The 25,753-nt window shown below is 41.5% G+C and overlaps 1 protein-coding gene, 1 non-coding gene and 1 pseudogene across 2 annotated transcripts in view; 1 reads left to right on the forward strand and 2 right to left on the reverse strand.

Moving 5' to 3' along the window:
* Nucleotides 1-114: 114 nt before the first annotated feature.
* On the reverse strand, nt 115-24,315 carry LOC121819928 (olfactory receptor 10AG1-like; annotated as a pseudogene).
* On the reverse strand, nt 14,490-14,562 carry TRNAK-UUU (transfer RNA lysine (anticodon UUU)). The gene has a single exon. It is a non-coding gene; the product is annotated as a tRNA-Lys (tRNA).
* A 41-nt stretch (nt 24,316-24,356) lies between the features above and the next one.
* Nucleotides 24,357-25,753, forward strand: part of MCC (MCC regulator of WNT signaling pathway) — a 533,716-nt gene continuing 532,319 nt past the window's right edge. Inside the window, exon 1 of the mRNA XM_060418703.1 lies at nt 24,357-24,595. Coding sequence (XP_060274686.1) covers nt 24,357-24,595 — 239 coding nt within the window. The remainder of the gene's footprint in view (nt 24,596-25,753) is intronic.

Consider the following 25,753-nt stretch of genomic DNA (forward strand, 5'->3'; position numbering starts at 1 on the left):
TGAGATGGCAGTGATGATATTAACTATCATTTCCTAGGAACATAGAAATAATACTAGATGATATTTTCTGATGTATTTACATGAGAAACATAAAAACAAATTGCTTCTGTAATTTCAAGCCTTCGCGTCAAGTTGATAATTTACTTAGTAGTTTCCTCAGTGCTATGGTGATATCTTTGTTCTTCAGAGTAAATATAATGGGATTCAACATTGGGTTCCAAACTGTGTAGAAAAGAGAGATCAGCTTCCCAGTTTCTTCAGATTGATTTGGTTTGGGCTGTAAATAAGTGGTAGAGGCTGTGCCGTAGAATAAGACCACCACTGTGAGGTGAGACGAGCATGTGGAGAAGGCTTTAGCCCCTCCCGCTGGCAGATCACGGTTTCAGAAAGTTGGAGATGATTTTGCCATAGGAGACACCAATCAACAGAAATGAAACCATGATGAATACCACTGCATCTGCATAGACTGCTATCTCATTCACAAACGTGTCCCCACAAGCAAGCTTGAATACTGGGGGGAGGTCACAGAAAAAATTATTAATTTGGTAGACCCACAAAAGGGCAGATAAGAAACCTGCCACGTATGCCCAATTACAGCAGGAATTCCACTGACCCAGGAGGCAGTGACCAGCTGGACACAGACCTGGGGGCTCACAATCAGGCCATAGTGAAGAGGGTTACAAATGGCCACGTAGTGGTCATAGGCCATCATGGCCAGGAAGAGACACTCTAAACCTCCAAACAGAAGGACCAAATACATTTGTGTAGCACAGGCAATGAAAGATACGTGCCCTTTCTAGTTCAGGAGGTCTATGAGCATTCTTGGGATAGTGACAGTTACATAACAGATTTCTAAAATGAAAAAGTGGTTGAGGAAAAAGTACATGGGGGTCTGGAGAGTACGGCCAATTCTTGTTATCAGTACAATGACACTATTGCACATCAGGATGGTCAGATTGAGGACTAAAAAATATCCCCCAAAGAATCCATTGGAAATTGGGAATATCAGAAAACCCCAAGAGGATAAATTCCATCATTGTGGTGATATTTGATTTTTCTGTTCTTAATTTGTACTCCATCTGTAGATATGGTAAACTCAAGACGGTTAATTCATTAATGCTTTTGAGCAACTTTTTACTTCTGTTAACTGATCAGATGCGTGAAGCTATGTACATAATCCCTGCAAGTACTGCTGCCTTTGCCTTGCTGTTTCTAAGAAATGAGATTTGAAACCTCAGCGATGAACTGACTTGCAGTTAAAATCAATTAGAGAAATAAAATCTTCATTTTCTTATTCTTGGATGTAGTGATACCAGAGGGCTTCCCTGGTATCTCGGTAGTAAAAGAATTTGCCTAAAATGCAGGAGATATAGGAGATGTAGGTTTGATCCATGGGTAAGGAAGATCCCTTGAAGGAGGGGATGGCAACCCACTCCAGTATTCTTGCCTAGAGAATTCCATGGACAAAGAGTCTGGAGTGCGGGCTATGGCTCATGGGATCACAAAGAGTCAGACATGATGGAAGTGATTGTGCAGCAGCAGTAATGATACCAGAAACAATACAATGTATGCATTTTTATTTAGAGCTTTATTGGGCAGCAATACTATTAAATTGTTTCACCCCTTTTAAAAGTGAAATTATGTATGACACAGGCTTACTATTGTTTTTCTTTGGGTTCATCCATTTGTTTCTCTGTAAGTAAAGTAAGTGAAGTTGCTCAGTCGTGTCCAACTCTTTGCAACCTCATGGACTGTAGCCTACCAACCAGGTTCCTCTGTCCATGGGATTTTCCAGGCAATAGTACTGGAGTGTATTGCCGTCTCCTCTCCAGCGGATCTTCCTGACCCAGGGATCAAACCCAGGTCTCCCTCATTGTAGACCTTCTTGAGCCACCAGGGAATTCCATCTCCTTTTAATTTAAAGATTTTCACTTAAAACTTTTGCCTAATTCTTATTCAAAACATTTTAAGCTGTCCCATTTCTACTCCAATGAGAACTGACTTTCTTAAACTCATTCCTTGTTACTGGGGAACAGATACATGTAATCATATTATTCTCTTCTTCGTACCTCACCCATCGGTTATGCTACACATTGAAAGCATGTTACATCATGGGACCCAATAACATTTCTTATTAATACCCATTGTATACTGAATTACAAATACCAATTAATCTTTAACTTAGTCCATAAATATGACCCATTCTTCATGATATTTGGGTTCCCTGATACTCTGTTGGAAAGGAATCTACCTTCAATGCAGGAGACCCCGATTTGATTCCAAGGTCAAGAAGATCCACTGGAGAAGTGGTAGGCTACCCACTCCAGTATTCCTGGGCTTCTCTTGTGACTCACCTGGTAAACAATTTGTCTGCAATGTGGGAGACCTGGGTTTGATCCTTGGGTTGGGAAGATCACCTGGAGAAGGGAAAGGTTACCTACTCCAGTGTTCTGGCCTGGACAATATGGACTATATAGTCCATGGGGTCAAAAAGAGTTGGACATGACTGAGTGACTTTCACTTTCATGATATTTTAATATAGTTTCTTCTTAACACATGTGATTCTCTGATCCATTGTCATCTTCTCTTACAACCAAATAAAATATGTCCTCTATAATTCCATTGTAACTTTATCTAATAAAGTAATAAGTGTAACTTTATTTAAACCCTATGATTATTTATTTTAGGAATGCAAATGGCAAAAGCATATGAGTGGGACTAACACGCGCACACACAGACCCATTATCTTGCTTCACTTCAAGTTCATGTAATCAGATATCAGGCAGTCAACACTTTCACAGTTCTCATAACACTTCATTAATGTTTGTTCTCTAACTGTGTTTTCACATTCCATTAAACCTACTATGTCTGTTCCCATCTTCCAGCCCCACAAACTGTTGTTTTTGCATTCAGTTCAGTTCAGTCGCTCAGTCATCTCTGACTCTTTGCAACCCCATGAATCGCAGCACTCCAGGCCTCCCTGTCCATCACCAACTCCCAGAGTTTACTCAAACTCATGTCCATTGAGTCAGCGATGCCATCCAGCCAACTCATCTTCTGTTGTCCCCTTCTCCTCCTGCCCCCAATCCCTCCCAGCATCAGAGTCTTTTCCAATGAGTCAACTCTTTGCATAACATCGCCAAAGTATTGGAGTTTCAGCTGTAGCATCATTCCTTCCAATGAACACCCAGGACTGATCTCCATTAGGATGGACTGGCTGGATCTTCTTGCAATCCAAAGGACTCTCAAGAGTCTTCTCCAACACCACAGTTCAAAAGCATCAATTCTTCAGCACTCAGCTTTCTTCACCGTCCAACTCTCATATCCATACATGACCACTGGAAAACGATAGCCTTGACTAGATGGACCTTTGTTGGCAAAGCAATGTCTCTGCTTTTTAATATGCTACCTAGGTTGGTCATAACTTTCCTTCCAAGAAGTAAGCGTCTTTTAATTTCATGGCTGCAATCACCATCTGCAGTGATTTTGGAGCCCCAAAAAAGAAAGTCTGACACTGTTTCCACAATTCCCCATCTATTTCCCATGAAGTGATGGGACCGGATGCCATGATTTTCGTTTTCTGAATGTTGAGCTTTAAGCCAACTTTTTCACTCTCCTCTTTCACTTTCATCAAGAGGCTTTTTCGTTCCTCTTCACTTCCTGCCATAAGGGTGGTGTCATCTGCATATCTGAGGTTATTGATATTTCTCCCGGCAATCTTGATTCCAGCTTGTGCTTCTTCTTTCTCTCATATTTCTCTATTTCCACCAGAATTAGGTTTCAAAATTACCTTAAGTGAAAGTTTTATTGCAAATGCTATTAATATTATTATTTCACTTATATCTAATTTTATCGTTTAAAAAGAAATACATTTGTTAAGTTAACTAATTTTCAGATAAAGATCTCTGAATTTCATATGTCTATGTTTTATCTTTTGCATCTTAAACCTCAAATTCAGAACTATGTTTAAATAAAACCATCTAACATCTTAACTTCATAGATTTACATGAAGTTATCTATGAGAATATAGCTGTTTTGACCCTGTAAACTTTTATAATTCTTTTGAGTCAGGAAGTCACTCTCATTCTGGAGGATTCTTCAAAGATCAGCTGCTCTGAAATAGGAAATAGTCATGCTCACCCTGGGGGACATTTTCTCATGGGTATCAGTTTAATTTCTAGAAGACTGCTTCTGTTTGCTGATCATTTGGGTTTATGTTTTAAAATTACTTTTTTCTGTAGATGACTTGTCTTCTGCAGCTCCTTCTTGGCATAAGGTTCCCCTCTGTGGGGGTAGAAACTTAGTAGAGAAATGACACTTAATTTTCTCATATCAATAGTACTTTCTGGGAAAAAAATTAAAACTTTCCATTTATTGCATTTCAGACCATTAGTAATTGTTGTAAATTTGCCTTCCTTAATTTTATTCCCGTAATTCATCCAGATCTCATCTTTCACATCTTTAGAAAAAACCTGTCACTTACAAATACACAAACATGGTATTTTTGTTCTTTCCAATCCATTGAAGGGAAAGTTAGATCGCTTTTCAGAAGTGGAGCACTCTGTTCCTAGATTAACTTTTATGGAAATTAAAGTATGCTGTATCTGCTGACAAAATCTGGGTAGTTTTATTCATGTTATGATATCTAGTTGGTCATCAGCATAGGTATCTAGCAGATTCAAAATTAAAGGCACCCTAAAAATAGCCTAGAGCCTGTTGTGCAGAGTGAAGTAAGTCAGAAAGAGAAAGACAGATATCCTATGTGTGTGTGTGTGTGTGTGTGTGTGTGTGTGTGTGTGTGTGTGTGTGCTTGAGAAAAATGATACTGATAAACCTATTTGCAAGGCAGGAATGTAGACACAGACATAGAGAACAGACTTCTGAGGGAAGGAGAGCATGGGACAAATTGAAAGATTAACATTGAGACATATACACCATCACATGTAAAACAGATAGCTAGTGGAAAGTTTCTAAATATAAAAAACAGGGAGCTCAACCTGAAGCTCTATGACAACTGGGGGCGATGGGGTGGGGTGTGGGAGGGAGGTTAAAGACCAAGGAGATGTATACACCTATGACTGGCAGAACCAATACAACATTGTTAAGCAATTATCCTCCAATTAATAATTTAAAAAAAAAAAAAAAACATTTCAGTTCAGTTCAGTTCAGTCGCTCAGTCATGTCCGACTCTTTGTGACCCCATGAATCGCAGCACGCCAGGCCTCCCTGTCCATCATCAACTCCCAGAGTTCACTCAGACTCATGTCCACCGAGTCCGTGATGCCATCCAGCCATCTCATCCTCGGTCATCCCCTTCTCCTCCTGCCCCCAATCCCTCCCAGCATCAGAGTCTTTTCCAATGAGTCAACTCTTTGCATGAGGTGGCCAAAGTACTGGAGCTTCAGCTTTAGCATCATTCCTTCCAAAGAAATCCCAGGGTTGATCTCCTTCAGAATGGACTGGTTGGATCTCCTTGCAGTCCAAGGGACTCTCAAGAGTCTTCTCCAACACCACAGTCCAAACGCATCAATTCCTCGGCGCTCAGCCTTCTTCACAGTTCAACTCTCACATCCATACATGACCACAGGAAAAACCATAGCCTTGACTAGATGGACCTTAGTCGGCAAAGTAATATCTCTGCTTTTGAATATACTATCTAGGTTGGTCATAACTTTTCTTCCAAGGAGTAAGTGTCTTTTAATTTCATGGCTGCAGTCAACATCTGCAGTGATTTTAGAGCCCATAAAACATTTAAACCCAATTATTTAAGACAAAAAAAAAAAAAACCAACCTCCTACAAAATGCTTTTTCCATTTCAGCTACTTCCAGGCAGGTATGTAGGTAAAATTGTCAAGAATGAGGTTTCAAGGCCAATATCAACTTACACTCATAAGCATATTATTTTCCTTTCTGCTTAGAGATTCTTTGCCAATCTGAAACACTATCAGTGTTTCTAATATTTCATTTCTTTTTTTGTATGTTAAATTTGTTTCTCTTTATTACATCATGTTCCTCATAAATTGGACCTCTGTAATCTTTTTTAGGATTGATGTGGTATCCATGTCATTTAGTGTCATGTTTATTTACAAATGAGAATTGTATTCATTATTCGTTTCAACTAAATTTTACTTACAAGATGGAACAAATTGAATGTCCATCACCCATGTGAGTGAATTGATCTAATCCCTAATTCCATCATTAGGATATCGAATTAAATATTTCTCTGTTCAATTCAATATCATCATCACCTGAAACAAATCTACACTCTGAGACAACACTTCAAATATATCAGTGTAACAAAATAAAGAAACATTTTACTATCATATTACAGCACACGTTTGCAGTCAGTGATGATAAAAACCTTGGTTGTTTTCATCTAGGGGTCCCACTGTCCCTACTTCTTCTTTGAAGTTTCCTACTGGATCTTCAGCATGCAGAAACCTGAGATGCCAAACAGACAGAATATAAGGAAACAAATACACTATTCAGAGGCTCTACATGTAATAAACACATCACTTCTACCCATATGTCATTGTAAAAACTAATCACCTGGTACAATGTAGCTCTGAGAAGGTTAGGGAATGATGTTCACTATATGTCAATAAAACAGATGTATTTGAAGAGCATAAAGCCAGACTCTGCCACAGTTCTCATTTTTGGTCACTAAAAAAAAAAAAAAGGTGTTATAACATGCTGCAGCATGTATACCTTTAGACGGAAGACTTAGCATGGCACATAAGGGAATAAGTATTTATGGTATATATCTATGCATATTAATTTGTTTTATAGATATATTTGAGCCTAACAACACAATGTCATTGTTATTTTCATTAAGCTTTGATGCTTAAATTAGCAATAGTATTGAGGCATAATTTACATGACATAAGTGAAGTGAAGTCTCTCAGTCGTGTCCGACTCTTTGTGACCCCATGGACTGTAGCCTATCTGGCTCCTCTGTCCATGGGATTTTCCAGGCAAGAGTGCTGGAGTGGATTACCATTTCCTTTTCCAACAACATAACGCACGGCCTTTAAAACTCAAAGTGGTTAATTGAGATACACTTGACTTATAGCATTATATTAACTTCTGCTGTACAACATAAATATATTTTAAATGATCATCACAATGTCTAGTAATATCCATCACTGCCCACAGTTATATGCTTTTTTCTTTTTTAATTTAAATTTATTTATTTTAATTGGAGGCTAATTACTTTACAATATTGTATTGGTTTTGCCATACATCAGCATAAATCCACCACGGGTGTACATGTGTTCCCCATCCTGAACCCCCCTCCCACCTCCCTCCCCATACCATACCTCTGGATCATCCCAGTGCACCAGCCCCAAGCATCCTGTATCCTGCATCAAACCTAGACGGCGATTCATTTCTTATATGATACATGTTTCTTACATGTTTCAATGCCATTTTCCCAAATCAGCTCACCCTCTCCCTCTCCCATAGAGTCCAAAAGACTGTTCTATACATCTGTGTCTCTTTTGCTGTCTTGCATACAGGGTTATCATTACCATCTTTCTAAATTCCATATATATGCAGTAGTATACTGTATTGGTGTTTTACTTTCTGGCTTACTTCACTCTGTATAATCGGCTCCAGTTTCATCCACCTCATTAGAACTGATTCAAATGTATTCTTTTTAATGCCTGAGTAATACTCCATTGTGTATACATACCACATCTTTCTTATCCATTCATCTGCTGATGGATATCTAGGTTGCTTCCATGTCCTGCCTATTATAAACAGTGCTGTGATGAACATTTGAAAGAGGCACATGTACCCCAATGTTCATTGCTTTTTTCCTTGTGATGCAATTTTTTAAAAATTTCTCTTAGAAACTTTCAAATATACAAAATTATTTAACTATAGTCACTGTGCTCTATATTATTTTCTTGGGCACCAAAATCAATGTGAATGGTGAGCAGCCATGAAAGTAAAAGGCATTTGTTCCTTGGAAGAAAACCTATGACAAACCTAGATAGCGTATTAAAAATCAGAGACATCACTTTGCTAACAAAGCTACACAGAGTTAGAATATGAGTTAGAATATAAAGAAAACTGAGCACTGCAGAATTGATGCTTTTGATCTGTGCTGTTGGAGAAGACTCTTGAGGGTCCCTTGGAGAGCAAGGAGCTCAACTGGTTAATCCTAAAGGAAATCAGCCCTGAATATTCACTAGAAGGACTGATGCTGAAGCTGAAACTCCAATACTTTGGTCACCTCACGCAAAGAGCCAGATAATTGGAAAAGACCCTGATGCGGGGAAACAATGAGAGCAAAAGGAGAAGCGGGTGACGGAGGATGAGATGGCATCACTGATTCAATGGGCATGAGTTGAATAAACTCCAGGAGATAGTGAAGGACAGGGAGGCCTGGCGTGCTGCAGTTCATGGGATAGCAGAGTCAGAAAAAACTTAGTCACTGAACAACAACACTAGGCTGTACATTGATTGGATTGCTATACATTTTAATAGTGGTTTTATAAATGTGACTAAATTTAAATTTACTGCCTTACTGTTTTTGTTCTATTTCTCTTATATATACTTTGTTCACTGCTTGTTGCTGTTGTTGATATTGTTTTTTGATTTGAATATACTTTTAGCATTTATGTATCACCTAGCCAGCATAATAAAAAGCAGAGACATTACTTTCCCAACAAAGGTCAGTCTAGTCAAGACTTTGGTTTTTCCAGTGGTCATGTATGGATGTGAGAATTGGACTATAAAGGAACCTTAGAAAGCATTACTACAAACAAAGCTAGTGGAGGTGAGGGAATTCCAGTTGAGCTATTTCAAATCCTGAAAGATGATGCTGTCAAAGTCCTGCACTCAATATGCCAGCAAATTTGGAAAACTCAGCAGTGGCCACAGGACTGGAAAAGGTCAGTTTTCATTCCAATCTCAAAGAAAGGCAATGCTAAAGAATGCTCAAACTACCGCACAATTGCCCTCATCTCACATGCTAGTAATGTAATGCTCAAAATTCTCCAAGACAGGCTTCAGCAATACGTAAACCGTGAACTTCCAGATGTTCAAGTGGGTTTTAAGAAAAGGCAGAGGAACCAGAGATCAAATTGCCAACATCTGCTGGATCATCAAAAAAGCAAGAGAGTTCAGGAAAACCATCTATTTCTGCTTTATTGGCTATGCCAGAGCCTTTGACTGCGTGGATCACAATAAACTGTGGAAAATTATGAAGTAGATAGGAATGCCAGACCATCTGACCTGCCTCTTGAGAAACCTCTATGCAGATAAGGAAGCAACAGTTAGAACTGGACATGGAACAACAGACTGGTTCCAAATAGGAAAAGGAGTATGTCAAGGCTGTATATTGTCATCCTGCTTATTTAACTTATATGCAGAGTACATCATGAGAAACGCTGGGCTGGAAGAAGCACAGGCTAGAATCAAGACTGCCGGAAGAAAGATCAATAACCTCAGATATGCAGATGGCATCACCCTTATGGCAGAAAGTGAAGAGGAACTAAAAGCCTCTTGATAAAAGTGAAGGAGGAGAGTGAAAAAGTTGGCTTAAAGCTCAACATTCAGAAAACGAAAATCATGGCATCTGGTCCCATCACTTCATGGGAAATAGACACGGAAAGAGTGGAAACAGTGTCAGACTTTATTTTGGGGGGCTCCAAAATCACTGCAGATGGCGACTGCAGCCATGAAATTAAAAGACGCTTACTTCTTGGAAGGAAAGTTATGACCAACCTGGATGGCATATTAAAAAGCAGAGACATTACTGTGCCAACAAAGGTCCGTCTAATCAATGCTGTGGTTTTTCCAGTGGTCATGTATGGATATGAGAGTCGGACGGTGAAGAAAGCTGAGTGCCGAAGAATTGATGCTTTTGAACTGTGGTGTTGGAGAAGACTCTTGAGAGTCCCTTGGACTGCAAGAAGATCCAACCAGTCCATCCTAAAGGAGATCCTGGGTGTTCATTGGAAGGATTGATGTTGAAACTGAAACTCAACATCAACATCAATACTTTGGCCACCTCATGCGAAGAGTTGACTCATTGGAAAAGACGGTGATGCTGGGAGGGACTGGAGGCAGGAGGAGAAGGGGACAACAGAGGATGAGATGGCTGGATGGCATCACTGACTCAATGGATGTGAGTCTGAGTGAACTCTGGGAGTTGGTGATGGACAGGGAGGCCTGGTGTGCTGTGATTCATGGAGTCACAAAGAGTCGGACATGACTGAGCAACTGAACTGAACTGAACTCAACCATGGTGGCACTAGTGGTAAAGAACTCACCTGCCAGGGGTTTGATCCCTGGGAAGATCCCCTGGGGGAGGACATAGAAACCCACTCCAGTATTCTTGCCTAAAGAATCCATGAACAGAGGAACCTGGCTGGCTATAGTCCATAGGGTCACAAAGAGTTGGACAGGACTCAAGTGATTTCGCTTGCATGCACTAGATAAAAACATATAAAGGGCTTCCCTGATGGCTCAGTGATAAGCCACCTGCAATGCAGGAAATGCACGTTCAATCCCTGGGACAAGAAGATGCCCTGGAGAAAGAAATGGCAATGCACTCCAGTATTCTTGCCTTGGAAATTCCATGGGTAGGGGAACCTATAGTCCAAAAGGGTCACAAAGAGTTAGACACAACTTAGCAACTAAACAAAAACAAAGATTTCTATCAAGGGAGAGACTTGAAACTATTGATGGAAACTAAAATGTATAAAACATAAAATTTACCATTTTTAGTACACAGTTGTGTGGCATTAAGCATATTCACAAATTGTGCAGCTATCACTGCTGCCCATTTCCAGAAGTTTTTCATTTTCCCAAATAGAAATATGTGCACACTGAACAAAAACTTCCTGTTACCTCCTCCCTCAGGGGGTTACCTTAAACAATTTTGATTGCCACAAAACCTGTAGTTGTTTTTACACCTTGTTTAAAAGACTTTGTTGTTTCATTTATTTAACAAACATTTATTGGGCAACCATGCTGGGTGAAATCAAATAAATACCTGAAGAAACTTGCAGCAAAGGAGCTTGCAATGAACTGAGGTAGATAAATGATATCAGTGCAGTGTGACAAATGCAAAAAATAGAGAAAGAAGAAAAGAGAACCGGCTAGAGGCCTAGTGTTTACAGAACACAAACTGTCAGACTGCACCAGAGTGCTTATGCATTTCATTTCTCTTCATAAAAGCCCTGTAAAGTAGTTGTCTCAGTGGTAAAGAATCTGCCTGCCAATGCAGAAGACCCAGGTTCGATCCCTGGGTCAGGAAGGTCCCCTGGAGAAGTGAATGGCAAACCCACTCCAGTATTCTTGCCTGGTAAATCCCAGGGCCAGAAGAGCCTGGTGGGTTACAGTGGATGGGATTGCAAAAGAGTCGGACACAACTTATGGACTAAACAACAACAACAAAGTAGTTACTCAGCTAAATTTCACCCCATTTTTCAGATAAGGAATATGAAACCTAGAATGATCAGGGCAGCAGCTCAGGGTGCAGTAGAAGGGGCAAGCCCTAAACAGACAGTTAGGAGTTCTGGGCGCGAATTCAGCTCAGACAGTTAGACAGACTACTTTCTTGCCCCAGCATAGGAAGAAGGCAGAGTGGTTTGTATTTAAAACTACCAACCTAGGAGTGTATACAGAACAGAGCAGAGGGAAATAGTAATAAGAGAGGACTGAAGATGTAAGTCTTGGATAAGATTCCTCCAGGCTGGGAGGGAGAGAGTTGAAGATAATGGGTGGGATTCTCACAAGTGCACCTGTGTCCTAGCCCTATTGATGGTGTGTGTTTGTTAGTCTCTCAGTTGTATCCAACTCTTTGCAACCCTATGGACTGTAGCCCATCTGGGTCCTTTGTCCATGGAATTCTCCAGACAAAAATACTGGAGTGGGCAGCCATTCCCTTCTCCAAGGGATCTTCTGGACCCAGGGATCGAACCCAGTTCTCCCACAATGCAGACAGATTCTTTACCATCTGAGCCACCAGGGTGAAGGTGGAAAATTCTCATATATAAGTACACAAAAGGCAGAGTGTGGGCAGAGAGGACTGTAGCATCACATACATAGCAAATATGGGTAGATCTCCCCCAACACATAGCACAATATAATGCTTCCATGCCTTGATCAATGCTTTGCTCTGTGCTTAGAGAGATCCTCCTTTCTTGTCTCCTTGTTGATCTTCTATTGTCAGAGTAAAATTGCACCAAAGTTAAACAGGTAAAGAAGATCTAATTCAAAGCTACTGCATCCTGTATCCTGTATCAAACCTAGACTGGCGATTCGTTTCTTACCTGATAGTATACATGTTTCAATGCCATTCTCCCAAATCATCCCACCCTCTCCCTCTCCCACAGAGTCCAAAATCTGTTCTATACATCTGTGTCTCTTTTACTGTCTCACATACAGGGTTATCATTGCCATCTTTCTAAATTCCATATATATGTGTTAGCATACTGTATTGGTGTTTTTCTTTCTGGCTTACTTCACTCTGTATAATCGGTTCCAGTTTCATCCACCTCATTAGAATGGATTCAAATGTATTCTTTTTAATGGCTGAGTAATACTCCATTGTGTATATGCACCACAGCTTTCTTATCCATTCGTCTGCTGATGGACATCTAGGTTGCTTCCATGTCCTGGCTATTATAAACAGTGCTATGATGAACATTGGGGTACACGTGTCTCTTTCAATTCTGGTTTCCTTGGTGTGTATGCCCAGCAGTGGGATTGCTGGGTCATAAGGCAGTTCAATTTCCAGTTTTTTAAGGAATTGCCACACTGTTCTCCATAGTGGCTGTACTAGTTTGCATTCCCACCAACAGTGTAAGAGGGTTCCCTTTTCTCCACACCCCCTCCAGCATTTGTTGCTTGTAGACTTTTGGATCACAGCCATTCTGACTGGTGTGAAACGGTATCTCATTGTGGTCTTGATTTGCATTTCTCTGATAATGAGTGATGTTGAGCATCTTTTCATGTGTTTGTTAGCCATCTGTATGTCTTCTTTGGAGAAATGTCTATTTAGTTCTTTGGCCCATTTTTTGATTGGGTCGTTTATTTTTCTGGAATTGAATCGCCAGTCTAGGTTCGATACAGGATACAGGATGCTTGGGGCTGGTGCACTGGGATGACCCAGAGAGATGATATGGGGAGAGAGGTAGGAGGGGGGTTCATGATTGGGAACTCATGTACACCCGTGGTGGATTCATGTCAATGTATGGCAACACCAATGCAGTATTGTAAAGTAAAATAAAAATAAATTAATTAATTAAAAAATAAATAAATTTTAAAAAGAAAAGAAAAAAAAGACAATTACATGAACAATTATATGTCAGCCCATAAACTATGCTGCCATTAATATCCATTAGTAGCTTTTCATTTCAACGAAAATCTTTAAATTTAGAGCCTAATGGTTAATGTTCACTTGTTAGTTTATTACTTAATGGTTGAGGGAACAAAAGAAGTGATAATCCATTTTTTTAAGGATTAGATTTGATTGCCTTACATAATCTTTTTTGCTATCTTCTTGATTTCCAGATGAACTTTGAGAGTCATATGCTGAAAGAGGATGAGATTGGGTCCCCAGGTCCCTGAGACTAGAAGCATCCACATGTGGAAGTTAGATGAGTAAGAAATAAACCTGTGTTATACCACTAAGCATTGGTGGCTAATCTGTTACATGGTTTAGGTAATGGAGGGTACCTGCCATCTCACACCCATTCTCCAAGGAATTATCCTTTTTAAAATGTGTTTTTAACTTAAAGGCACGGTTTTCTACAGCTCCAATTCAGGTATGTCAGAGGAAAGCAGAAAAATTTGCCTTATGTTCATGAAAGGTATTCCCATATAACCCACTCATAAGTTTTTACAACTGAAAATAAGCCATATTTATGTAATGGAATTCTATTTTTTCCATTAAACAAAATAAAGGTGCAGATTATTAAATGGTAAAAAAAAAAAAGCTACTGAACCAAGTCTGAACTCAACTTAACTAAACAAAGGGCAGAAGTGTTTTTAAGAGCAAGATGAACAAGTGGAAGAGTGCCGGGGGACTTTAGAAGGAGGTTGATCAATGGGATATGTCCAGCGCATTGAGCTATTCCTGAGTTTGTCAACTTTTCTCTATGATTAGGCCATGTATCTGTCAATTGGTGCCATAGAACTTAGGTTCCTCCCTCCCACAGAGATTGGGCATGGGGGTACCATATTTCTTGATGATTACAACTCAAAGGAATAGTTCCCAGGTCCTTGAGAAACAGAGTCTTGGGATGTAAAACTGGCAAGGGGCTTTTATGAAGGTTTATATTTCAAGGGGCAGGAAAAAATGGACAACTACAAGTGTTCTAAAGTAATTGCTCTAAGAAAAGGGAGATCAGTGCCTAGAGTCAGAAGTAAGTCTTTGTGAAGTTCAGTCAGACTCAGGGGAACCTTAAGGCCATCTTGGTTACATTTTTTTCAGTTTTTTGTCCACACCACATGGCTTTTAGGATTAGTTCCTTGACCAGGAATTGAACCTGGGCCCTCGGCAGTAAAAGTACAGAATCCTAACCACTGAACCACCAGGGAATTTCTGGTAATTTAAAGTTCCACTTTTTTAATCACTGAAAATATGACACATCTCCTGATTCTCTTTCTTCCCCCATCCCTAATTTTTTACTTCAAGGTCTATGGAAATTCTGATTCTTGTCCATGAACCCATCACCAGAATACTGAACTATAAGTATTGATTTATCTATTTGATATATTTGAAGCAGGGACAATATCTTATTCCATCAATTAGTAAAGTAATGATCACATGGTTGGAAATAAATATTTGCTAAACTAAACTCTTACCAAAACCCATGCAGCCTATTCCAACTTTTTTCGCTGATTGACCTTTCCATCAAAGTGGCTAATTGCATCAATAAATGCATTTAGTTTTCCCTCAGCTACCACATATGACTTGTTTTTTTGTTTTGTTTGTTTTGTTAATCTGAATAGTTTCCTTGTGTCCTTAGATTGAGTGACCAGAATTCTAATAAGACACTCTACCACTCAGTTTGGGCCCAGTTCAAAGATTGGATGATTTTTTTTTGCCAAATTTGCAGGTTTGGCAGTAAATTCTCCACTTTTTCTATTAGTGATGCTCATGAATGGTAACACCATAAAGAACCTTCATGGGTGCTGTGATGGTTACTTTTAGAAAAGGGGTTTAAGTATCCAAATGGTTCCCAGTTGCCCTTTAAAACACTGCCCCTCACATGGTCCCATGAGTGACCCTATGTAGGGCAAGACTTTGCCTTCACCCAGTAAAGGGAAGCACTGAAGACATGGTTCACACTGATCTCAAATTCCCTCTTTAAGATTCTCCAGTAAGAAGAAACATCATTTCTTTGGTCTGAATTACCCAGAACTAGTGTCTATTTTGATGAAATCCACTGGACAGTTTCTCATTAGCTCTGAGCAGTAACCCCATTGAGTCACCCAGATACCTAAAGATGCCATGCCAACATGATTTTTCTTACTGTGTTGTCCGCCAGACACAGTTTATTACCTTGGATTTCAATAGGCTCACACACAAAAAATATAAAGTACTATATGGTTGTTGTTTTTACATAAGGCAAGGACATTTTATACCCCTGACACTTAATTTAGGTAATTGTTGACCAGCAGTTCCTGTTGGACACAAGAGTAGTATTTTCTACACAGCACCAGCAGGCTAATATATAGTTCCTACTCACATGAAAGAATTAACATGTTTCTAAATATTATCAGTTGTCAAGTCTCAGAAAGTCAATGTCCAGACCACCAGATGACAAGGAAATAACATCACATACAAGTTGGATAATAAAGTACATCCAAATTAATTTTGCTCTGGCTAGAATATAAGGATTTTTTCCAAGTACAGACAGAATGAGATCTTTCAAAATAAACCATATTTCTTAAAATATGGGCAACTGTTTTCAAATATCTCTTCCTCACATCTTTCCACTCTCCCACTGCCTCATTTCTCTCAATTAGAGGCATTTTTTAATTATCTGATTTGTTCACATGGAGATTGATGGAAGATATACACTAGTATGAAGAACAGTTGTATGAGAAATACATCTGCAAAGATGGACTCTCCAGGGAAGAATAGGTAAGATGTTTTTTCAGCACTTTTAATTCTGAGACTCTGATTGGTGTCATGTTTGTTAGAGGCTGTCATTTATATTTGTTTTTAAAATATATCCTCCTAAATATCTTTAGTATTAGGGAAGAAAGAAGGAGACACATTTAGATGCTAAAAACCTCCTCTGTTTCTTTAGGCAGATAGCATCTTATTTGATGTGGCATTGGGCTCTGATACCAATAAAGCACTGGCACTAATACATTCTACTAAGCCTGGTTCATGGTTTCACATAGCTTTGAGAATTCTTCATGTTTAAAATTTTTGTTTATATGCCTAGAGATTTGGAAAGATGTCATTAATAAATTGTATCTCTAGTTCTCTCATGAAAAAGGTCATGCCTCTACAAGGCCAGTGAATCAACTGACTGAATTAACTTTGCATTAAATTCAGCTCAGTTAAGAAACCTCAAACTACCATTATTAACCATTTCTGATTCCATGTTTCTATTGTAAAGGAGAAAAGAATAATCTAACAAAGATATTCATCACACTCCAGTTTTTCTCAAGGAGAGAGTTCATTGCATGCACATGGCAATCATTACATAAAGGAGATAAAATTGTATACATTTAGTATCAATCATAAAATAATTGTCTTCAATAAAAAAAAAATCTACCCTGTAAACAAAGTCCTTTAGTCAGTTAGTTCAGTCGCTCAGTTGTGGCCAACTCTTTGCAACCCCATAAACTGCAGCATGCCAGGCTTCCCTGTCCATCAACAACTCCCGGAGTTCACTCAAAATCATGTCCATCAGGTCAGTAATGTCATCCAGCCATCTCATCCTCTGTCATCCCCTTCTCCTCCTGCCCCCAATCCCTCCCAGCATCAGAGTCTTTTCCAATGAGTCAACTCTTTGCATGAGGTGGCCAGAGTACTGGAGTTTCAGCTTTAGCATCAGTCCTTCCAATGAACACCCAGGACTGATCTTCAGAATAGACTGGTTGGATCTCCTTGCAGTCCAAGAGACTCTCAAGAGTCTTCTCAAACTCCACAGTTCAAAAACATCAATTCTTCGGCACTCAGCTTTCTTCACAGTCCAACTCTCACATCCATACATGACTACTGGGAAAACCATAGCCTTGACTAGATGGACTTTTGTTGGCAAAGTAATGTCTCTGCTTTTTAATATGCTATCTAGGTTGGTCATAACTTTCCTTCCAAGGAGTAAGTGTCTTTTAATTTCATGGATGCAATCACAATCTGCAGTGATTTTGGAGCCCCCCAAAATAAAGTCTGCCACTGTTTCCACTGTTTCCCCATCTATTTCCCATGAAGTGATGGGACCAGATGCCATGATCTTCGTTTTCTGAATGTTGAGCTTTAAGCCAACTTTCTCACTCTCCTCTTCACTTTCATCAAAAGGCTTTTTCGTTCCTCTTCACTTTCTGCCATAAGGGTGGTGTCATCTACATATCTGAGGTTATTGAGATTTCTTCCAGCAATCTTGATTCCAGCTTGTGCTTCCTCCAGCCCAGGATTTCTCTTCTGCATATAAGTTAAATAAGCAGGGTGACAACATACAGCCCTGACGTACTCCTTTTCCTATTTGGAACCAATCTGTTGTTCCATGTCCAGTTCTAACTGTTGCTTCCTGACCTGCATATAGGTTTCTCAAGAGGCAGGTCAGGTGGTCTGGTATTCTCATCTCTTTCAGAATTTTCCACAGTTTATTGTGATCCACATAGTCAAAGGCTTTGGCATAGTCAATAAAGCAGAAATAGATGTTTTTCCTGAACTCTCTTGCTTTTTTGATGATCCAGGTGATGTTGGTAATTTGATCTCTGGTTCCTCTGCCTCTTCTAAAACTAGCTTGAATATCTGGAAGTTCATGGTTTATATATTGCTGAAGCCTGGCTTGGAGAATTTTGAGCATTACTTTGCTAGCGTGTGAGATGAGGGCAATTGTGCAGTAGTTTGAGCATTCTTTAGCATTGCCTTTCTTTGAGATTGGAATGAAAACTGACCTTTTCCAGTCCTGTGGCCACTGCTGAGTTTTCCAAATTTGCTGGCATATTGAGTGCAGCACTTTCACAGCATCATCTTTCAGGATTTGAAATAGCTCAACTGGAATTCCCTCACCTCCACTAGCTTTGTTTTAGTCCTTACCCACAGATAAAAGAGATGGGCATGTTAAGATATGTCAGTTTTGTCTAAACATGATTCTAGGCATATATATGAGTAAATCATTCCTTTCCGTAACTGTGCCACTATGCCATTTGACATACGTACATCAGTGCCATCATCTGTAAAATGGGAATAAAACAACATGCTTCTTAATATTGATGTGAGAATTAAATATTAATTAAAGCACTTAAGGAAAATGATTGGTGCATATTAAGTTCTCAGTAAATCCTAGCCATTATTAATTCCATTACTAACTAGAAATGAAAGGGCCTGATAAGATAGAAAAAAAAAATGTCATTGCCCAATGCCTTCTGGAGAGCTGTGGGGATCAAGGGGGTTCATGGTTTCCTTAGTTTTGTCAGTTGTGACATTTCCTCTTTCTCCTCCAAGCATTTTTCCCTTGCTTTTCCTCTTCTTTGAGTGGTGGTGGTGGTTTAGTCCCTTAGTCGTGTCCAACTCTTGACTATAGCCCACCAGGCTCCTCTGTCTGTGGGATTCTCCAGGCAAGAATACTGGAGTGGATTGCCATTTTCTTCTCCAGGGGATCTTCCAGACCCAGGAGTCGAACCCAGTCTCCTGCATTGCAGGAGGATTTTTTTACCAACTGAGCTAAGAGAGAAGTGCTCCCATTTCTAAATCCCACTCTTATTTTCTTATAATCAAGGATCTCTAGGCCTTAGCCTCCTTTCTTCTCCTCTTAGTAACTGCCACTACCCATGATGTCCCTGGCTATCTTGTTCCTTCCAATTTGCTAGAATCCGGGTATGAGCTCCCCATCTCCTTCATTCATTTCTAGTCTGAAAGTATGAGACTCTTGCAAAGGTATATAAACACAAGTGAGGATAGCTTATGTAAGAAAAAGAAAAGTTAATATGACTTTCACTAGATCATAGGGGCAAGGGAAGAAGCAAGAGGAGAGAAAAGGGGTCAGATCATGGAAGGCCTAGAAGGTTCTGCTGGGAGGGTGGATTTTATCCTAAGGGCAAGAATGATCCAATGAGATAGATTTTAAGCCAGGAGGGACTTGATTATATTTTCATTTTATAATGAGGGCTTGGGAGGTTGGGTTGCAAGGAGAGATCATTTAAAAGACATAAATGAGTCTCTATAAAAGCTGTGGTAATGAAGGAAAAAGATTAATTCCAGGGGGTATTAAGGAGGCAGATTCAGCAGGATGTGGTGGGAAGTGAGGGGCAGAGGGAGGGAAGGACTTGAGATTTCTGGCTTGGAACACAGAATGAATGATGGACATAATAAGAGGAGCTCTTGGCTATGGAGAAAGAGAATAAGCTAAAATAGGTAAGCAAATGGACTCTTTGCTAGAGCCTGAAGAAGGAATGTGGCCCTGCTGATGCTTTTGTTTTAGCTCAGTGAGATTTATTTCAAATTTCTGACCCTCAGAACTGTAAGATAGTAAATTAGTGCTGCTTAAGAAATAGGTTTATGATAGTTTGTTACAACAGTAATAGGGAAGTAGGGTTTCCATGGTAGCTTAGCTGGTAAAGAATCCACCTGCAATGTAGGAGACCACTGTTCAATTTCAGGTTAGGAAGATACCCTGGAGAAGGGACAGGCTACACATTCTAGTAATCTTGAGCTTCCCTAGTGGCTCAGATGGTAAAGAATCCGGCTACAATATGGGAGACCTGAGTTTGATCCCTGGGTTGGGAAGACCCCCTGGAGGGGGGCATGGCAACCCACTCCAGTATTCTTGCCTGAAGAATCCCATGGACAGAGTAGCCTGGCAGGCTACAGTCCATCGGTCACAAAGAGTTGGCCACAACTGAGAGACTAAGACAAGTACAATATGGAAGCAACACAGGCTGTCTTAGCGCCAGAGCTTTCTGTGAGGTCAGACAGGGTACTCTGGGGCTGCAGCATAACAGGACTTCTCCCTCTTTCTACACTGCTCCCTTTGTGCTCCCTTTGTCTCCTTTCCACACATGTTGGGGTACCAAAGGCTTTTCCAAGTAAGCATTCTGCATGTGGATCTCTGTCTTGGAGTCTGCTCCCCAGAAAACCAACCTGGGACAGATGGCAACAGCTCATGTTAATGTCCCATATGATAGTAAATATATGAACAACAAATATATAAAGGTAAATTTTATCACTGTCAGTGTCACTCAAAAAGTATAATGCCTAACACAAATTGCCCTGGCCCTGATAGCAAGACAATGTGAAGTAAATATGAAGAACATGAGCTTGACAGGAAGATATGAGTTCAATTCCAGCACCTTTACTTGGTCACATTACTTAAACTTTTTGGCTTTAACTCCCCCTCATTTACCATTCCCTTCCCGCTAAGTAGGAATGAAAAATACTTTCCCTTACTAGGTAGCATTAAAGCATTTAAATATGATTCAGTTCAGTTTCAGTTCAGTCGTTCAGTCATGTCTGACTCTGCGACCCCATGAATTGCAGCAAGCCAGGCCTCCCTGTCCATCACCAACTCCCAGAGTTCACTCAAACTCACGTCCATCGAGTCAGTGATGCCATTCAGCCATCTCATCCTCTGTCGTCCCCTTCTCCTCCTGCCCTCAATCCCTCCCAGCATCACAGTCTTTTCCAATGAGTCAACTCTTCACATGAGTAGCCTAAGTACTGGAGTTTCAGCTTTAGCATCAGTCCTTCCAAAGAACACCCAGGACTGATCTCCTTTAGAATGGACTGGTTGGATCTCCTTGCAGTCCAAGAGACTCTCAAGAGTCTTCTCCAACACCACAGATCAACAGCATCAATTCTTCGCTGCTCAGCTTTCTTCACAGTCCAACTCTCACATCCATACATGACTACTGGAAAAACCATAGCCTTGACTAGATGGACCTTAGTCAGCAAAGTAATGTCTCTGCTTTTTAATATGCTATCTAGGTTGGTCATAACTTTCCTTCCAAGGAGTAATCGTCTTTTAATTTCATGGCTGCAATCACCATCTGCAGTGATTTTGGAGCCCAGAAAAAGAAAGTCTGACACTGTTTCCACTCTTTCCCCATCTATTTCCCATGAAGTGATGGGACCGGATGCCATGATCTTTGTTTTCTGAATGTTGAGCTTTAAGCCAACTTTTTCACTCTCCTCTTTCACTTTCATCAAGAGGCTTTTTCGTTCCTCTTCACTTTCTGCCATAAGGGTGGTGTCATCTGCATATCTGAGGTTATTGATATTTCTCCCGGCAATCTTGATTCCAGCTTGTGTTTCTTCCAGTCCAGCGTTTCTCATGATGTACTCTGCATAGAAGTTAAATAAGCAGGGTGACAATATACAGCATTGACACAGTCCTTTTCCTGTTTGGAACCAGTCTGTTGTTCCATATCCAGTTCTAACTGTTGCTTCCTGACCTGAATATAGTTTTCTCAAGAGGCAGGTCAGGTGGTCTGGTATTCCCATCACTTTCAGAATTTTCCACAGTTTATTGTGATCCACACAGTCAAAGGCTTTGGCACAGTCACTAAAGCAAAAATAGATGTTTTTCTGGAACTCTCTTGCTTTTTTTGATGATGGAACAGATGTTGACGATTTGATCTCTGGTTCCTCTGCCTTTTCTAAACCCAGCTTGAACATCTGGAAGTTCACAGTTCACGAATTGGTGAAGCCTGGCTTGGAGAATTTTGAGCATTATTTTACTATCATGTGAGATAAGGGCAATTGTGCGGTAGTTTGAGCATTCTTTGGCATTGCCTTTCTTTGGGATTGGAATGAAAACTGACCTTTTCCAGTCCTGTGGCCACTGCTGAGTTTTCCAAATTTGCTGGCATATATGATTACTGATCTGTAATAAGGGTTCAATGAAAGGGAATCAAACTTCCTCAATTCTACCTCACTGTCCCAGTTGATACTCTGGGTGGGAAGGCGAGTGACCATTAAGCTACATGAGTCTGCTGTCAAAATGTGTGCTTCATGCTAGGAGAGCTCTGAGAGATCAGTGTGACCTGGGAGGCAATGGAAGGCTTCTTGAGGGACATGGAACTTAGCTGGGCTCAAAAAAACATGTGAAAGAAAGGTCAGGAGAGGTTGCCATAGGGGTCCTCAATCCAATCCACCTCTAGTGTGTAGTTCTAGTTCAAGTAAACAGAATTTGGAAGAGCAAGTACGTGACAATCAAGTTTGCATAGTGCCTTACTTTTAGTTGTTTTAACTGGCAACATTAGACAAGGAAGACAGTATATCTTGTAATATAAACAGCCTCTTTTGATATATTCTACATAAATATGAAATATTATTATAACAAGAGGAAACTGAGAAGGAAAAATACTGGATAAGAACAGCAATGTTGAGCTATGCACTCATCGCAGATAAATACATAAAACCTTTGAAATTATGACATAACCAGTACTGTTAGATTTATGGTTATGGGTATCGCTCTCATTCCAAGCTCCTACTTTACATTTATCATCTTTATGTTCATATTGCATCTCCATTTTCAATGTCTTACAAATTTCTCCCTCTCCTAGTAACCTTTTCAGCTGAAATTTACTAGGTTTCATATTAACTCAGAAGCAAATTCTCTTCTGGAAAGTTGAACCTATCTGTTCAGCCATTTCTGAGTTACTCAAGCATGAAGGCAGGTTGTTTAGGAAATTTGTCAAGATCCACTTTTTAAGTGTTCAGATTTAATTCAAGATGATTTAAATTTAAACCTCCCAGAGCTGTCATACATGTGTTCTCTCAGGAGAAAAACATTCTTTGCTTTGAGATATAACCGGTTGAGGTTTACACTCCACTTTCTGTATCAATGGGGTGTGGTCAGGAAGACATCTGCTCAGATCCTGGAAACCTCTTTGGGTTTCCAGAACCTTCATGCATATTTATAAGAATGCTTTATCTTCCTCACCCCCCACCCATTATCAACTCTCTAGGAGAACTTGAAGGTAACAACTTGTGTCTGACTGTTCCTTGTCAGGCAATAATAAAAGTTTTATTCTACGAAAAATTGGGAAAATAAGGATTTAAAATATTTATTTATTGAAACTTAGGCATTAGAGACAGGTAGACAGGAATATCTGTATTGCTAACAGCATCTTTTTAAGAAAACATTATTGGATATATTAACAAGAGTTTTCTCAGATGAGAAAAGACTATTCATAAGATTATAAGTTCTCTGAAATACTGGGAATGTACAAAATTAAAAAGAATTAAAGTAGGAACAGGTGGTGGATGGCGTAGAGGCAGGAGAGAAGAGGATAGACATCTTCCTTCTGACCTGGCAGACAGACTCAAGGCCAATGGATGTGTTCCATTATCTATTGTGGTATGGTTTCCCTGATAGCTCAGTTGGTAAAGAATCCAACTGCAATGTAGGAGACGCCAGTTTAACTCCTGGGTCAGGAAGACCCCCTGGAGAAAGGATAGGCTACCCATTCCAGTATTCTTGGGCTTCCCTTGTGGCTCAGCTGGTAAAGAATCTGCCCGCAATGCGGGAGACCTGGGTTGGACCCCTGGGTTGGGAAGATGCCCTGGAGAAGGGAAAGGCTGCCCACTCCTGTATTCTGGTCTGGAGAATTCCATGGACTGTATAGTTCATGGGGTGGCAAAGAGTTGGATACGAATGAGTGATTCTCACTTTCACTATTGCGGCATGACAAACCACCTCAAAACTTATGCCCTAAAACAACCCTTTTAGTATCTCTGGGGGTTGGCTAGGCTCAGTTAGACAGTTATTGATCAGAGTTTCCCATGTAGTTGCAGCGACCAGGGCTGACTAGCACACTCTGAGGGTTCACTCACTCACTTAGGTGTAGCACCTGGGCTGGAAATGAAGGAGTCTTCTGGCCTGGAAAAAGAAGATAACGACCTCAAAGGCCCAGGCTGGACCACCTGACTTGGGGAAAACAAAACTGAACTTAAAGTCCCATCACGATACTCTGGGCAGATTGCATCAAACCAAGACTGACTTTCACCCCCCTGCCCGGGACACCCCCCCCTCCCTCCGCCCGTCACCATCCCCAGCTCCCTACCTCCAAGAGCCATCTCCCCCTCCTCCCTCTTCCCTGAGTTACCTGCTCCGGCGATTGCAGAGCGCCCATCTTCCCAGCCCGAACAAAACCCGGAGCGGTGGAATCCCTCGCCCGGAGCGCCGCGGCGACCACTGGGCATGCTCCGTCGTCAGTCAGGCTGGGGCCGGGAGCGGCCAGCGCCGTGCGCGCCGGCGGGTTCCTCCCGCGGCCGCGCGTCCTCCGCCTCCCGAGCCGGGGGCGGGCGCGTGATGGCGGCGGCGGCGGGGAGCGCCAGCGGCGGAAGCAGCAGCAGTGACACGTCGAGCACCGGCGAGGAGGAGAGGATGCGGCGCCTCTTCCAGACCTGCGACGGCGACGGCGACGGCTACATCAGCAGGTACTCGGGGAGGTCCGCGGGACTGGCCGGGGCGCGACCCGCCTCTCCGCGATGCCCGAGTCCCCTCCTCGGCCCCATCGCCCCCAACTTCCCCCAAGTTGCTGCGAAGTTCACGGGAAACGTTGCCCGCGACTCTGAGAGCGCGTCGCCGGCTCGGCCGCTGAGGCCGAGGAGCTCGCTGCTCAGCTCGTCTCCTGGAGGTGCCGGTTGGTGCAACTTTCCCCAGCGCTGCCTTTGTCTGGGCACAGGGAGACCTCTCTTTCGGATGCGGGTCCTCCTCCGGGACTGGGAGCGCTCCTGCTTCTGGGGAGACGAGTGCTGGCCGCTTGCCCAGGTAGGAGAGGCTGCCCTGCAGCCTCAGGGTGTCAAGACGCTGTGGCCACCGGGCAGCGGTCTTGTCCGGTTGCTCGGCGGACAGACCCGGGACCGCACCGGGAGAGGGGTGCACGCTCAGCGACAGAGCTGAGCAGGAAAAACAAGCTGTGAAAAACTTTCGTGTGCCACAGAGACCCTGCGTTCCAAACTTCGGAGCCCCCAAAGTGAGCGTGTTAATAGTTTGCCGCTCAGTACTGATCTAAACCTCTTAGCCTGAGGGGAGCGAAGCGTTCAGGCGCAAAGTGGGGGCTGAGAGGTGAGGCTGGAATATAGACCCTACTCCCTATCCCGGCTCAAGGCTCCAACCAGGTGAGCCTCTCGAGGGGCCTCGGGGCGCCTCTGCGTGATCTTCAGACCCTCGCTGTGCTGGCTTCCAGCTCCCCTGCAGGGGCGATATTGCAACTTCAAGCGGCGAGGCTTGGTAAAATAATTACTCTGCCCAAATATTTATCACGTATCAGACACTGATGGTGAGGAAGGCAACCGTAACGTCTTCCAGAATGCTTATATGAAAGGTCGACACTGGGCGCTGAAGCCTGTACGCACCGAAATTGGAATTGCCTTCAAAGGGGTAGGCAGCCTAAATTGTGTTACATTTTTTTTTTTTAAGCCTTTGTCTTGGTGATGATCAAGATACTCTGAAAATCCCAGGGTGCCTCCTACTGATTGTACTTGCTTACACAGAGAAAGAGAGTAGGAAATCCCTCTCCACCCCCAAATTAAAAAAAAAAAAATCTCTGAAACAGGTGATCAGACGTATGGGGGGAAAAGAAGACAAAATTC

This window comes from Ovis aries, chromosome 7 (assembly GCF_016772045.2).
Source record: "Ovis aries strain OAR_USU_Benz2616 breed Rambouillet chromosome 7, ARS-UI_Ramb_v3.0, whole genome shotgun sequence".
NCBI classification, from domain to species: Eukaryota; Metazoa; Chordata; class Mammalia; order Artiodactyla; family Bovidae; genus Ovis; species Ovis aries.